Source organism: Sebastes fasciatus, chromosome 23 (genome assembly GCF_043250625.1).
Source record: "Sebastes fasciatus isolate fSebFas1 chromosome 23, fSebFas1.pri, whole genome shotgun sequence".
In the NCBI taxonomy this organism is placed as follows: Eukaryota; Metazoa; Chordata; class Actinopteri; order Perciformes; family Sebastidae; genus Sebastes; species Sebastes fasciatus.
The window spans coordinates 7,913,029-7,928,791 of NC_133817.1; the positions used below are offsets into that span (position 1 = coordinate 7,913,029).

The following is a 15,763-nucleotide window of genomic DNA, read 5'->3' on the forward strand; positions in this document are numbered from 1 at the left end:
AGTTTTCTCTTTGCATTTCACCCCTTTTTTATTTACCCAAACTTATTTCTGTATTCTTTCCTTCATACATTTTATTTTTACATCTCAAAGTTCAGAGAAAAGAAATGAGCTTCTGTAGCACCACACAACCTCATCATCATTTAAATGAAAGTGAAAACCAATTGAAATAGTTTATTTTCATAATTACATGACAAAATCATTCAATTCTTAACATATTTATTTTATTATATATGTGTGTTTATTTTAAAGGGGCAGTTCAGTCGCATCCTTCAGTCTTTAGAGTCTCTTTGGCGCTGCAGGACGTCTCCGTTCACATCTCATCCAGGGGTTCAGTATGAAGCTTTAAACTCATTCACACTTCACAATTAAAAGTTCAGTTTAATTTACAACCAACCAGGTCTGTTTAAATGTTCACATCCTGGTTTTAAAACAGCAGACAGACGCAGGCTTTGTTGTCATCCTGCAGCAGCTTCACCAGGAAGGAGACAGGAAGCAGCCTCCTCCTGTAGTCCGTCCTTTAATCAGTGTAGTCCACGATGGAGGTCCAGCTCAGTCGGAGCCGTCCTGGTTCTCCAGGATCGGATCTGAGGATAGAGACCGAGAACGATGTGAAAAATGTCAAGCGATATTTAGCCGTAAAGGTCAGTTTAATAGGTGTGTGTTTGTGTGTGTTACCTGTCAGTGTGCTGCTGATGTTGGGAGGAGACACAATCAGCACGGCGCTGCCAGATGTTATCCCAGAATGCACTACTGGACCCTCAACAGACAGTGAGCTCAGCTCCTGAGACACAGACACACACACACATTATTATTATCTCTAATAATCATTTGAGGTAAATCTGTTGTTTATTATGATGCTTTTAATTTGAAAATCCTTTTACATATGTATTGTTTATAGCTATATTATTTTGGAACATGTAAATAAATCCTCAATATTAATAATGCTGGATCAACCTTGTCAGTGAAGCCGTCGCTTATTGGCTCCTGAGTTTCCGTGACGACGTTCTCGGATCCCTCCAGGAGACTCGTGGCGTCGAGGCGGTCGTCCTGGCTCCGCCCCTCTGTCTCCACCACCAGCTGTGATTGGCTGAGAGAGTCTGAGGAGGCGGGGTCAGCGGTGACCGTCTGGATGATGACGCCGTCGCCGGAGCAGAGGCCGTCGGTCTGAGAAGGGAAAAACATGAGAATGAGGCGCGTTGTTCCAAACAAACACTTTATTATCACGAACGTTAACGTGTAAAACTGACCGACAGGCTGTGGAGGATGATGTGTTCATGTGATGAGGGCGAGGAGCCCGTCGTCAGGGTAACCGTGCTGTTATTGGCTAAGCTGAGCGGAAGGCCCTGACTCGTGGAGAGACTGAGTGGCAGGCCCTGACTGGACGTCGTCTGGAGGTAGTAGGTCCCCGGGGTGCCGGTGGGCTGCAGGTGGAAGGACTGGAGGGAAAACAGAGCAGTGATGTGAATATTCAAGTTTATTCTCGTAAATTTAAAACTTTAATCTCAGACAATATCCACATTTTTCTCGTAAATTTGTGAGATTTTGCTCGTAAATTTAATTTTTTTTTCTTGGCATTTTCATAATGTAGTAATCACATTTAGTACCAACTCTAAGAGACTGGAAGATGTTAACTCTAATAACTCATTTGTTGTTTTTTTGTTGTACATCTGAACATTTTGTTCAAACTCTGTATAAGCTGAACCTGTTTGTCCTCTGAAGTGTTTTCAGTTATTCTGGCTGATTAGACCTCTGCTCAGGTTGAGGGTGGAATCTCCATCTACCAACAAGAATGATAAGAATGCCCAAACAGGTGCAATGAAAGCTGACAGGAGACTCAGGAAGATGTCAATAAATTACAGTGAGCAGAGATCTAATCAGCCAGATAAACTGAAAACACCTCTGAACCTCCTCCACTGTCACCTCTCTGTTGTCGGTGTCATTCCTACACCCAGACCGAGGTGTAAGCATTGGTGGTGAAGAGACTACAGGTAAAAGAAATGCACTGCACTTTTTTTTATTAGCTTCTGGTGTCTGTAATTTCAGATATTGTACTTTCGTCACCTATAATCATGACTAAAAGGATATCAGTATGTCATTTAGTGCCCCATTACATTCATGAAGTCAAAACTGCAGCTACTGGTGACGAAGTTAAGAACGAAAAACAACAACGTTACTGGGTGAGTGATCTAATCGACGTGAGTGCCGGAGTTTGGGTGTGTCCCGTTTTCACTCGTGGGAAAAGAGGCTGTAAAGACAAACTTATTGTCTGTTATTTATTGGTTTTGATGTGAATTATTCACACTCTACGGTGTTGACCACATTAAGTCAGAAAGATTAGTGACATGGTTTGATTTGAATAAAACCTGAATCTGTTGAGCAGGTTCGTCAGGCACGGCTCAACAATAAGGATTGCTCACTTGTAGTGAGCAAGTATAATGCCACATTGGGCTCGTAAATCTAGCAACTCACTCGCATCCTAAAGTCCTCAAACATGTGTTTGTAAATTTTAAATTAACGCACGAAATCCAAGATGACTGACTTCCTGTTGGCCCAAAAAAACCTAACAAATCTCTAATACGCTCTTGCAGATGTGAGCAGTAACCCTCGTCCTAAGTTTTATTATATATTATTACCACACAGAGGTATCTACAAACCATCTATACTTGTCAAATTCATAAAGTCTGAAGAATACTGCTGCAAAGCTGGTTTAACAGTATATTTATACGGTGTAAATATGTGTTGTACTTACAGGCAGGATCTCGAAGGTCTGCAGGGCTCCAGTGTTCAGAGTGATGGTTTCACTGTCGCTGGCTGCTGCTGAAGAATCTGAAGCTTCCAGAGAAACATTAAGAGTCAGGAATCAGGGACATACAGGACGAAAAGGTCAGTCAGACACCGCTGGAGTCTACGTTGTTATAAAAGTCTGTATCATCAGCATAGAATGACACTTTAACATTAAATTGTCATTCTAAAACACGACTCACCCAGGTGTGTGATCTGCAGCGGGATCTGTACGGGAATCTGCAGCGCCGCCACAGAGCTGGGGGCCGGGCTGCCGCCGCCGCTCTCATCCAATCGGGTGAGTCGGATCTGGAGCGAGGAGGAGGATGAGGAGGGACTGCCTGGTCCGGATGCTGCGGAGGAGGAAGCCATGAGCTCCTGGAGACCCTTCAGGAGGACTGAGGACACAAACATACACTCAGGTTTGAACGAACAAATGATTAGCTTCAAATGTAACTACACCTTTCACAGGTGTGCGTACCGTTGAAGGGGATCTCCTTGTGATTGGCTACTTGTCTCTTGATGCTCCACCACTTGGATCGCAACCACTGAGGCGACCGCACGCTGCTCCACCCGCCTGCTAGATCCTCCCACTTGATTTCATTCTCATCCTCCACCTCCAGCTCCGATATCCTGAAACACGCCGTTTAACTCTTTAATTTGTGTAGTTAATAATGTGGATTGATTCTAACACACACACGACTGCGTACCTGCGTATGAGGTTGAGGTCGTCCTCCTTCATCCACTCTGTTCCGCCGCTGTGTTTCCAGTTCAGGTAGTTCAACCATTTCGACCGACACTGTTTCTCTGAGCGAGTGCGAACCTGATCGGCGACCGTCGCCCAGGAAACGCCTCCTGTGACCGCCAACCCCGGCGACACGCCCGCCATCTCGTACACGACCTCGGCGAGACGTCGCTCCTCCTCTTCGCTCCATTTACCTGTTTAAAAAAAGATAACATTTTATATGAAAAATAAAGTTCCTTCGGCCAGGAGCAGAGCTTTGCCTCGCTGCTCAGCCGACACCACGCTGCTTGAGGCCCAGGCCGTATTGCTGGGTCCGCTGGAGAGAGATTAAAGTGGCAAATGTACGAGAAAAAAATCACATTTCTGAGAAAAAAACTTGAATCTTCTATGAGATTAAAGTGACAAATTTATGAGATCAAAATCATAAATTTTATTTTATAAACTCTTCATATGTTTTGTGTGCAAAAAACTTAATTTGTAAAGTAACTAAAGCTGTCAGATAAATGTAGTTGAGTAAAAAGTACAATATTTCCCTCTGAGATGTAGTGGAGTAGGAGTAAAATGTGGCATGAGAAGAAAATACTCCAGTAAAGTTCCCCCAGCGTGTACTTGAGTACACACTCGTCTGTACCTGTGTTGCAGGTGTCCTTCATCAGTCGGCAGCGGTCTTTGACGGAGGAGGCGCTGCGACCCAGAGCCGCTCCGATAGTCGCCCAGTCATTCGCGTGTTTCCCCCTCAACCTGAACACACACCAGATATAAACAATATATATATGTATAAACAATATACTAGTATATATTTAAAATGAATGCAGTAGCAGACACAAAGGTTTTACTCACACTTTTAGCTTCTCTATCTCATCAGGCGTATACCTGCGGGGGGGAAATAAAACAAATTAATATTCAAGGTGAGAAAATAAAGTTTCGTTGTGTTTTCCGCCATCTTTCCCTCGTAAACTCACTTCCCGACGTGGTTGCGGTTGTCGTACATTCGTAGAACTCGTCTGTAGACGGCGAACAGCGGCCTGTTTAACCCCAACGCCACGGAGCGGTAGAAATCCTTCCTCTCTTCTTTGGACATCTCAAAAATGATCTCGGCCGGGTCCTCGATGCCTCGGCCCTGAAACACACACAGAGGAAGTCATATAAAATCTGTAAGACATGTACAGGACAGCAATAAAGAGAGGAAGTAACGTACCTTTACATATCCATCGATGTTGCTCATCAGGATGTCGATCTCCTCTTTAGACCACATGCCCTGTTTCCACTTGTGACCTACATACAGTGGAAGAAATTGTATATTCTAAGATTAAAGTGGCCAATTTATGAGAAAAAACATTCATATTTTGTGAGACTAAAGTGGCAAATCTACAAGAAATAAAATCACATATTTACAAGAAAAAAATAGAATATCCTCTGAGATTATAAAGTCATAAATTTGTGAGAAAAAAATTTAAAAATTTGCGTGAAAAAACGTTTTAAAAAAAACGATTTTCTTAGATTAAAGTGGCAAATTTACAATAAAGATAAAATTTAAATGTCCTCTGAGATTAAAGTCTGAATTTTGTTGCCCCTAAAGTAGTGTTCTTATGGTAAGGATGACCTGGTGTGTACCTTTGTTCGCCAGCGTGTCTTTGTCTTCTTTCGTAGTGAACCAGGCCTGACTGACAGGTGACACCTCGGTCTTCTGATCGGGCAAGAGAGAGTCCTCATCCTCCTGCAGAATCTACACAAACCACCAAAGCATGGTGAAATATCAGGACTGTAAGTCAACAGAAAATTAATCAACAACAATTTTGATCATCAAATTGTCATATAAGGAATTTATGCAAAAACTATTTTTGATTTGTTTTCAAAAATGCAAAAACAAATCGCTGTTTCCAGCTTAATTTATTCAAATTTTTGAACAAGGTCTGGTGTGTGTCATTGCGTCACATATGAGAGGCAGGTGGACAACACCATTGCATGAAAAAGGTAAATGGTTAATAAAATGATCTCTTTAAAAAGTGAAGAAAGAGGTGGAAGCAGAAAAAAGTAGGAGCTTTATCTGCACCTGAATCTGAGCGACTCCTTCCTCAGAGAGATCGCCGTCCGCTGTGGCCGTCATCGTCACCTCAAAGCCTTCGTCGCTCTCCGACACTGAGGAGGAAGAGAGAGAGAAAACGCTGTTACAGCTACAAGGTAGAACATCAACTAAAGCCTCATTAGTTTATAGGAGTTCTTTATAATTATGAAGAAACTGAAGCTTTAATTGATGTCGAGATTAAACGTCATGTCAGTGAAACAACGTGTGTGTCTCACTCGGTAAGGTGACCACGGAGAACTGAGGCGTGTCCGAGTCTTCCTGTTCTTCCGAAGAGAGACGCAGTTTCTTCTGAAGGGGCTCTGAGTCCTCGTCTACAAACACACACAATAAACAAATGTTATTTACACACATTCACATGCTTGTTTACATAAAGCTAAAGTTGCAAATAACGATTATTTTCATTATCGATTAATCTTATTGGCTAACTCAGACCGTACATGTACTCTGTTCTCCAAGATACAGAATCTTTTCATCATACAATCAATGAATAAGCCAGAGAACATGCCGTAATATAATCATAAATCCAAAAGCAATATTTTTATGTGAGGGGGAAAGAAAATAAATGGAAGAAAAGGAAGAGAAAATAAATATATAATTAAAATAAAAGGAAGAAAAAATAACATATAAAGAAAGAAAAGGAAGACAAAATAAATAAATAAAATACAAGGAGAAAATAAATAAAATTAAAAAAGATACATTAATTAATTAAATAAAAGGAAGAGAAAATAAATAAATGAAGTAAAGGGAAGAAAAAGGAAGCGAAAATAAATCAATAAAATCCAAAGGTGAAAAATAAATAAATTAAGTAATTAATTAAATAAAAGGAAAATAAAATAAATTAATAAATGTATTTATTAAATAAAAGGAAGAAAAAATAAATTAAGTAATAGAATAAAAGGAAGAAAAGGAAGGGACAATACATTAATTAATTAATTAAATAAAAGGAAGATAAAATAAATACATAAAAAAAATAAAAGCAAAGAGAAAGACCAAAAACTAAATAAATATGTGTGTTCACCCACCGTTGGGAGGACAGTGCAGTATGATGCTTCCATCACTGTCCTGAGTGAGCGTGACGGACTTGACGGTGTCTAACGCAGCAGCGTCCTCGTCCTCCGCTGCTGAGCTCATCGTGCACCTGCTGATGGATAAAATACACCGACTGCTGTTTCATTCAATTCTTAAAAATGGGATATTTATTCAATTTTAAGGCATTTATGTTAGTGATGTGTGCTTTAATTTAATTTTAGGAATAAATATTTATCAACATTATAAAATGTTTGGACATGCACAGTACTGAAGTATTAGATTATCTGAGTGTACACGTAGGTTGCAGTATTTTTGTGAATAATGGCTGAATATATATACTGATTCAAAAGGGTGTTTAAACTTGAATCAAGGGGAAAATGTCACTCTATAATGTCATGACAGGAATACCCAAAACAATAAAAATCTTTATTTATTGTTTGTTCATTCTCTTGCTTAAATTCACACCAAATTCCCTTCACAAATACACTAATTTAAAGCAATTCACACCAAACTCCCTTCACAAATACACTAATTTAAAGCAAAATTGCATATCAGCACAAGCATTCAACTCCCACATGAGTACTTGTGACGTTTTATTCATCATGAGTTGGGATCTATAAACTCGGGTGAGAAGTGATCCATAAATAATGAAGTTATTTCAAGTAAAACTATATATTTATAAGCTGCTCGCTGCCGCCCTCCACTGTAGATACGCAGCACTGCCAGTAGATATTGAGCAAAAATGTGTTGTGCTTTCTGAACAGTATGTATGCCGAATTGCAGGCAGGATCACTCTTAAAAGATTATACTTAAAGTTTAAATAGATAGTGTATTTATTGTTTAGCAATCAGCAAGTGAATGTAGAATTTGTCTTTTTTTTAATGGAGTTTGGCGTGAGGTCCCATGCATCAGCTATTAGGGACACAAAATACTGTAGATAACGCAGCAATGCCAGTAGATATTGTGCAAAAAATGTGTTGTGCTTCTTGGACAGTAGGCACGCCGAATTGCAGGCAGGATCACTCTTAAAAGGTTTTTACTTCAAATTAAAATAAATAGTGTGTTTATTGTTTAGCAATCAGCAAGTGGATGTAGAATTTGTCTATTTTTATATGGAGTCTGGCGTGAGGTCCCATGCATCTCTATTTGCCCTTCACAAATATACCAATTTAAAGCAATTCATACCAAAGTCCCTTAACAAATACACTAAATTAAAGCTAAATTAATGTCACTCTATGATGTCATGACAGGAATACCCAAAACAATAAAAATGTATTTATTGTTTGTTCATTCTCTTGCTTATATTCACACCAAACTCCAAAAAATGTGTTGTGCTTCTTGGAAAGTATGTACGCCGAATTGCAGGCAGGATCACTCTTAAAAGGTTTTACTTAAAGTTAAAAAAAAAATAGTTATTTATTGTTTAGCAATCAGCAAGTGGATGTAGAATTTGTCCTTTTTTCAATGGAGTCTGGTGTGAGGTCCCATGCATTGCTATTTGGGACACTGCTGCAAACTTAGCATTTAGCACAGAGATGAATGCATGACTTTACGTGATGCAAACTCCAAAAACCAAACAAATGCATTCTAGTTTGACAACAACACTGTTATATTATGTCTGCAGCAGACAGACAGACAGACAGACAGTCTCCCTGACGCCATGTTAGTAGACAAGCTGCAGCTTATGGCGTCTCTGTGGTGTTTCTGTCTTTGCTCTCTTTGAGCTTTCTCTGAGCTCCTCCGGCTCCAGACTAGCAAACAGAAAGTGAATTTTTGCTTTTGATTTGGCTACTTACTTCCTGTTTTTGGTCCGGGGACTTGTGAGTTACCAGGATGAAGAAAAGTACCAGGATGAAGATGAAGAAAGTACCAGGATGAAGAGGATCAGCTGTAACGAGGGCCAGGCGGGGTTGCCAGATACGAGGAGTATCCGTACAACTGCAGGGGTTGTAGGTTATTCTGTTTGTCTGTCGAAAACAAATAAAACAATTTTTTTTTTAACAATGTCTTTATTGGTTTTTTTTGGTATACAAACATCAGCATTATTATGCAATATGTTCAATACAGGATTTACTTTAACAAACATAACATACCCCACACAAGAATTAAGTATTTCTTGAGATGCACAGTATAAATGCAATATTATTGACAGAGCATTGCACAGTTGAGTTACAGTTGAGTTGAGTCAGTATTGTATATAGCAGCTGACGGTAGAAATAAGTCCAGGTCCAGTCTATTGACTTAGATGTTAGTAGTAGTAGTAATAGTAGTAGTATGTTAAAAAATACAAACTAAATTAACTTTGTTTATGTAATTTATTGAATCTATAGAATAGAATAACTTGAGTGCATATTACACCTTAAATATGTGTTATTTTTTTCCTGTTTTCAATATATGAATAGACAAAATAAAATTCTGAAAATAAAATGTATGAGTGATCAAGGATTTTATGTGCGTTAGCCATGGTATTTATATTTAAATAATTGGACAAAAGCATCAGAAATGTATGAAAATGTATATACATTAAAGTATTTCTGACTGGGATTATATCCTATATATATATCTATATATATATTTATATATATATATAGATAGATATATATATATCATATCTCATAACATACAGTAACAAATTAATGGAAAAAATAATATAAATGTGTTTTATTAAATTGAAAATAATCTTAAATGAAGCTCACTGATGAATACTTAGATGTGGTTGAAAGCTCTTCAAAAATATAGTAAGTGGACCTTAGGTTGCTATTTGAAAGTGTCTTTATATTCAATTTACGTGTTAAGAATCAAACCTGGCAACCACCGTCTCCGCTCTAAAACCTGTCCGGGTAACAACATGATTTATTTTATTTTTTTTAGATTGACTGAAATAATGTAAAGTAGATATAAAAAAATAAACATTAACACTAAATAAATGTTACTATTTTAAAAAATATATCTTGCAGCTACATTTTGTAGGTAAATTATTTGTGATTTGTTGAGACGGAAATGGTTCCGCTGTTATTTCCGTCGGACCACTGTTAGCGACGCACCAAACGTGGAAGCTGCAAAATCCAAATCAACACATTTTTAACTGATTTTACTGCTAATATTATATTATATTACTAATATTTAGCTAGAAACATGACCGAACAACCAGTGAGAGTGTAAGTTTGACTTTACAAATACTTATTAATTATTTTAATGTGGTTTTATCTTGTTAAATGTTTAATAAGTGCTGTTTTATTGTTTTTATTGTATCTTTACCAGGATGTTACAAAGTGTCTGTTTGATTATACATAATTATATCATAGATATGTAATGCTTTTGGATATGCTGGACATTAAAAGGTTTCTTATTTCTAAAGGTTTAGTGGGTCAAGTTGTTCTATTTTGCTCAATAAATCTGATACAAAACGACACCAAACCTCATTCAAAATTTAGATAATTTAAGATTGCATTACTCTCAGCACCTTTATATGCAACATAACACGTGATATAGAAGCATAGATGATATCTATAATGGGGACTGAAGAATTCGGCATACATATACTCCACCAAAAGACCTGAATTGTAAAAGATTATACCAATTTAAAGCAATTTAAAGGAGGACGGTCTGCAGGACAGATAATAATGCACACTGTGCACTTTCATAGACTAAGCTACTGGAGTTACCCTGCACTATATTCACTTTTTAACAGTCTCTTCTGCACTATACTCACTTTTAACAGTCTCTTCTGCACTATATTCACTTTTTAACAGTCTCTTCTGCACTATATTCACTTTTTAACAGTCTCTTCTGCACTATACTCACTTTTAACAGTCTCTTCTGCACTATATTCACTTTTAACAGTCCTGTTCTGCACTATATTCACTTTTAACAGTCTCTTCTGCACTATATTCATTTTTAACAGTCTCTTCTGCACTATATTCACTTTTAACAGTCCTGTTCTGCACTATATTCACTTTTAACAGTCCTGTTCTGCACTATATTCACTTTTAACAGTCTCTTCTGCACTATATTCATTTTTAACAGTCTCTTCTGCAATATTACTGATGTAAAGGGCACGTATGGGTCATGTTATGTCTCCCGAATTGAAATGTTGTCTTTAATATCCACCTGTACATGAACAAGACACCATTAAAGTTTTATTTAGGCTGTAAAAAAAACGCACAAGTGTTTTGAGAGAACAGAGGGATGAGTTTTGGGGTGGATTTCTGACAATTTGAAACTAAAATGAGTTATTTGGAGTCTGAAATGCTTCTTTAAAGGAATATTGTGTTTATTTTTAGACGAGTGACTATATGTTTACTTCTTACTGTTCATGTCCCGTGATGTGTTGTTGATATTAAAACAAAGTATTAAAGAGTGTCTGTTTGCAGCTTGGCATGTGGAGATGTTGAAGGCAGACTGACCGCTCTGTTCAACCGAGTCCAGACCATCCAGAAGAAGGCCGGACAGTTTGACGTGAGTCAGCGTGAGATGATTTAAGTTTTTAAAGTTGCAGAAACATAATTGATCTTATTCTGATGTTTGGTGTTATTTTCTGGCAGCTGCTGCTGTGTGTCGGAGAGTTTTTTGGGACGACGCCGGAGGCCGAAGCAGAGTGGCAGCAGTACAAAACTGGAGCCAAGAAAGGTACCAACATCTGGATAAACAACTGTCACACCTGTTTCCACTCATGGAATGAACTACATTTACTAAATTAGATCGGCTGCTGTTTTGCTTAAAGATTAATTTTGTATACACACATTTTATATCACTATAAACTGATTTATTTGGATTTTGGACTGTTAGTTGGTGGAAACAAGTCATTTAGAGACGTCACCGCTGGCTTTAGGACGTTGAAACAGGCTTTTTTCACTATTTTCAGATGTTTAATCAACCAATTAATGGTCCAATTTAGCTGCAAAATAACGATTATTTTCATTGTCGATTATTTTCTCGATTAATTTAATAGTTGACAACTAATCGATTAATCTTTTGTGTCTTTTGTGCCTCCTCAGCTCCCATCCACACTTACATCCTGGGAGCAGCGAGTCAGGAGACGGTGAAGAGTTTCCCCGGCGCTGACGGCAGCGAGCTGGCTGACAACATCACGTATCTGGGTGAGTACTCTACTCTGATTCTCAGGGAACTTGGACGAACCCAGAGCTTTCAGTTCCCATCATTAGACATGTTGTTCTCTGTGTGTGGTTCAGGTCGGCGCGGCGTGTTCACAGGCGTGTCGGGACTACAGATCGCCTATGTCAGCGGTAGGGAGGCGATGCAGGAACCGGCCCCGGCTCACTGCTTCACATCCAAAGACCTGTCGGCCCTCGTGGCGCCGCTGACCAGCAGCTCCAAGTTCAGAGGAGTCGACATCCTGCTGACGTCACAGTGGCCCCGCGGAGTGTGGCACTACGGAAACAACCCGGTAACAAGGCCTCAATATAGAAATTTGAACGTCAACATTTCCTTGCCAGCTTCGCAAACTTTATCTGCTGAGGAAGACTGCATGATATAGTTGAAAGCTCCAGAACAGCTACTAAATGGGCCTTGTAGTGAGATTGTTTTGTTAGCTGCAGTTTCCTGTTTTCATGTGTCTCAATGTGTTGCAGGAAGTGAACACAAAGTTCTGTGGGAGCGGATCCGTCGCCAACCTCGCCGACAAACTGAAACCACGATACCACTTTGCTGCACTAGAGGGCGCTCACTATGAAAGACTCCCATACAGGTAGACTGACTCTCTGTTCACCTCAATGTGGTTCAGCAAACAACGTTTTTCTGCTGAATGAGTACTTTTACCTTTCGCCGTTGTGGTATTTGTTAACAATACTGCACGTGTGTTTCAGGAATCATCTTATCCTCCAGGAAAATGCTCAGCACGTCAGCCGCTTCCTCGCTCTGGCAGCCGTCAACAACCCAGCCAAGAAGAAGGTGTGTGTGTGTGTCACCTGTCTGTCTTTATCTCGGTCAAAATACCAGGACATGGCTCTAATAACACTCCATAGAGTCAGACTTTGACAACCTGTGTCATACATTAACAGCATCACATCCTGAACTGTTTGTCTATCTGTCACTGCTGCAGTATTTGTACGCCTTCAACATAATCCCCATGAAGACCATGGATTCATCGGAGCTGGTGAAGCAGCCGCAGGACGTGACAGAAAACCCCTACAGATGCCCCACGAAAGACAAACAGAAGCCGAGCTTCAGCACCACAGAGGAGGAGGTACGGAGTGTGTGGTTGTGTTAACATTAGCTAAATGTTTATTATATTAAATCTAGGGCAACTAGTAACTGTATATAATAACTGTTTTTCTAAATTTCTAAATTCCCTGTTAAGAACGTTACCTTCTGGGCCTTTTTATTTTGAAAAACTAGGTCCATCCCTAGTTTCCTGTTGACATACAGTGAGAGTTGAATGAGAACCCTCATCCTGAACATCCGGTTAAGTTATTCTATGGGGCTTTTATTTTGAAAGGGGGGAGTGAGAGGTTGAATTGCCTCTGAAAGGTGCTTTACAATTAAACTTACCTTTCGTAGGCTGAAGGAGATAAGGAAAGGAAGCACTGAAGCTCCTTCCCTAACCAGCTCTCATCAAGGCTGCCACTTACTCATTTAAAGGTGCTAAATGTATTTTGAAAAACTCCTTCCCGTCGTCTGTGCAGGAGCCGGCCAGTCAGTTCTTCTTTGACCTGAGCACGAAGCAGGGCGGGGGTTTTCGTGGGCGTGGTAGGAAGAGATATTCTGACGGAGACGGGCGAGGACAAGACCAGCAGAATGACCGAGGAGACGGACAAAACAAACAGCCCCGCCGGCACCGTGAGTCCAACCAGTCCGGAAAAACATCACCAACATCTGTTTTCATAGTAGTAGACATTGTAGTATTAAAGTCTTAAGTTAACAGTACATACCTACAGTAGCATTACTATTAATTCAATCCACAACGTGGCCTAATGTGTCACGTCTCTTTTATACGTCACGGGTGCTGAAAAGACGAGAGAAATGAGAAGAGCGGTTGTGACTTGTGTTTTAATATTACATTTTTTTTATTGTGTGTAGCTCAGCCCACTGGTCCGTGCTGGTTCTGTCTGGCCAGTCCTCAGGTGGAGAAACACCTGGTCATCAGCATAGGAACACATGTGAGTTTATTATACCATTGATCATTACAAATATACATCCAGACATATAGAGCACTGGGAAGGTAACGAACACACATTAACCAGAGTGGTTTTGTCCCGTAGTGTTACCTGGCTATGGCTAAAGGCAGCCTGACTCCCCAGCACATGCTGATCCTCCCCATCGGTCACTACCAGTCGGTGGTGGATCTGAGCTCAGAGGTGGTGGAGGAGATGGAGAAGTACAAGACGGCCCTGAAGAGCTTCTACAAGAGCCGAGGAGAGCGCTGTGTGCTGTTTGAGAGGAACTACAAGAGCCAACATCTGCAGCTGCAGGTACAAACACACAGAAGTTACACAGTCAACCACAAAATATTACATACAAATGATGACTCATTGGAGGGTCGGGCTGTACCACGTCTTGTAATTGTTCAGGTCGTCCCGGTGCCGCTGGACCGCTGCGCCACGGAGGACATCAAGGAGGCATTCATGGTCCAGGCTCAGGAGCAACAGATGGAGCTGATGGAGATCCCTCAACACAGCGACCTCAAACAGGTACACACACACACCTGGATCACACATACTGCAGGAGGTTGTTTTTAGTTTTCATATTCATCTGAACACGATGTAGTAAATATAAAAGCTTTTAATAGTATTAATGTGTGTGTGTGTGTTCAGATTGCTCATCCAGGGACTCCGTACTTCTACGTGGAGTTGGACTCGGGGGACAAACTCTACTATCGCATCCAGAAACATTTCCCTCTGCAGTTTGGAAGGTAAAACAGTCGGCATTCAATTGTGAACATGAACCTCTACATCCTCAGTAACGGATGATTTAGAGGTTTAAATAAAACTGTGACAGACAAACAAAAATACAACCTTAAATGTAAAATTACTTTTACTATCAAAAATCCGGGGCCACCGGTAACATTTACAGGCAGTTATTATTGTCTTTTGAGCCAAATATGAATCATATTATATTCCTAATAGGGCTGTCAAACGATTAAAATAGTTAATCGCACATTTTTTATCTTTTCAAAATGTACCTTAAAGGCATATTTGTCTGCCATTTTCTGAGAATGATCACGTTTTAAAGTTGTCTTCAGTATCGCAGTAATCCAGTGATAGTTGTCTGAACATCCATGCAAACAGGAGCTGCTAGTAGATAATTCGGCATACTTTTAATGGTGCCTATTTACCAAAATGTTTATTTAATCTGCTACCTTATGAGCAATGCTCCAGTATTATCAGTCTTATCAGCATGTGTTTGTGTGTGTAGGGAGGTTCTGGCCAGCGAGGCGGTGCTGAACATCCCGACTCGAGCTGACTGGAGGGAGTGTAAACAGAGCAGAGAGGAGGAGGAGGAGAGCTGCAAACAGCTGAGGGACGACTTCAAGCCGTACGACTTCGCCTGGGAAGACTAACACAACCACACACACACACTCAAAATCTCCCTGTTAAAGGAATAGTTCGCTTATTTGCTGTCTGGTGGCGGAGGATGGCGTTAGATGAGAAGAACGACACAACTCTCAGTCATGAGAGTGGTATCCATCTTCTCATCTAACTCTTGGAAAACTATTCCTTTAAATCAGGTTTTGGTGCTTTTATACCAATGTTTTCTTTTTATTGATATTTGACCGTTGTTGCTGTTAAACGTGATGGAGGGAACTTAGATATTTGCAGCAGACTATTGAGTTTTATAAGTAAGGATAATAAAAAAGCCTCAGTTTAAAGTTTTCTGAAAATTTTCATTTATTTTTTCGGCCTTGAAATTCAGTGCTCAGCTCTGGGGAAAATGTTTTTAAATGTATTTTGTAAATGAACTATAATTAAACTCTTATTTTGGGGTTTCTGGTGTCATGTTTACTTTATTGTGTAATTCAGATATAGATACATTAATTTACATCAATGATCTTGACACATTTTAGTGTTAAAGATTTTGCGTCAGATGAAAATATTGGCTGAAGAAAGTCTCCTTTTTAAATGCCTTTGACATTTGTAACAATTCTAATAATTAAAAATACAGCT

The 15,763-nt window shown here is 39.6% G+C and overlaps 2 protein-coding genes across 3 annotated transcripts; one reads left to right on the plus strand and one right to left on the minus strand.

Annotated features, from left to right (window-relative positions):
* Positions 1 to 157: 157 nt before the first annotated feature.
* dmtf1 (cyclin D binding myb-like transcription factor 1) lies at positions 158 to 8,573 on the minus strand. 2 transcript variants are annotated; one of them, XM_074625534.1, is made up of 17 exons: positions 8,438 to 8,573; positions 6,635 to 6,753; positions 5,828 to 5,923; positions 5,580 to 5,665; positions 5,141 to 5,252; positions 4,725 to 4,801; positions 4,489 to 4,646; positions 4,367 to 4,399; positions 4,158 to 4,267; positions 3,492 to 3,720; positions 3,263 to 3,414; positions 2,985 to 3,179; positions 2,750 to 2,826; positions 1,248 to 1,436; positions 955 to 1,164; positions 676 to 781; positions 158 to 584 (listed from the first exon to the last, which is right to left on the minus strand). In XM_074625534.1, the coding sequence occupies exons 2-17, from the start codon at positions 6,741 to 6,743 to the stop codon at positions 550 to 552; spliced, it is 1,974 nt and encodes a 657-aa protein (XP_074481635.1). In that variant the 5' UTR covers positions 6,744 to 6,753; positions 8,438 to 8,573; the 3' UTR covers positions 158 to 549. The 2 variants fall into 2 exon arrangements, with proteins under 2 accessions (XP_074481635.1, XP_074481634.1); XM_074625533.1 differs by having other exon boundaries at positions 2,750 to 2,832.
* A 1,069-nt stretch (positions 8,574 to 9,642) lies between these two features.
* cwf19l1 (CWF19 like cell cycle control factor 1) lies at positions 9,643 to 15,584 on the plus strand. The gene is made up of 14 exons (XM_074626099.1): positions 9,643 to 9,799; positions 11,015 to 11,099; positions 11,186 to 11,270; positions 11,639 to 11,740; positions 11,834 to 12,048; positions 12,233 to 12,348; positions 12,467 to 12,551; positions 12,703 to 12,846; positions 13,286 to 13,439; positions 13,680 to 13,759; positions 13,862 to 14,071; positions 14,171 to 14,290; positions 14,414 to 14,511; positions 15,015 to 15,584. The coding sequence occupies exons 1-14, from the start codon at positions 9,777 to 9,779 to the stop codon at positions 15,157 to 15,159; spliced, it is 1,662 nt and encodes a 553-aa protein (XP_074482200.1). The 5' UTR covers positions 9,643 to 9,776; the 3' UTR covers positions 15,160 to 15,584.
* Positions 15,585 to 15,763: the final 179 nt, after the last annotated feature.

Excerpts from the sequence above, each read along its gene's own strand:
- dmtf1 (XM_074625533.1), bottom strand. The coding sequence starts at position 6,743 with ATGAGCTCAGCAGCGGAGGACGAGGACGCTGCTGCGTTAGACACCGTC. Across the intron at positions 3,180-3,262 it reads CAAGGAGATCCCCTTCAACG|TCCTCCTGAAGGGTCTCCAG; the intron begins GTACGCACACCT and ends TTGTGTCCTCAG. Across the intron at positions 585-675 it reads CATCAGCAGCACACTGACAG|ATCCGATCCTGGAGAACCAG; the intron begins GTAACACACACA and ends CTCTATCCTCAG.
- cwf19l1 (XM_074626099.1), top strand. The coding sequence starts at position 9,777 with ATGACCGAACAACCAGTGAGAGT. Across the intron at positions 11,100-11,185 it reads AGAAGGCCGGACAGTTTGAC|CTGCTGCTGTGTGTCGGAGA; the intron begins GTGAGTCAGCGT and ends ATTTTCTGGCAG. Across the intron at positions 14,512-15,014 it reads TTCCCTCTGCAGTTTGGAAG|GGAGGTTCTGGCCAGCGAGG; the intron begins GTAAAACAGTCG and ends TTGTGTGTGTAG.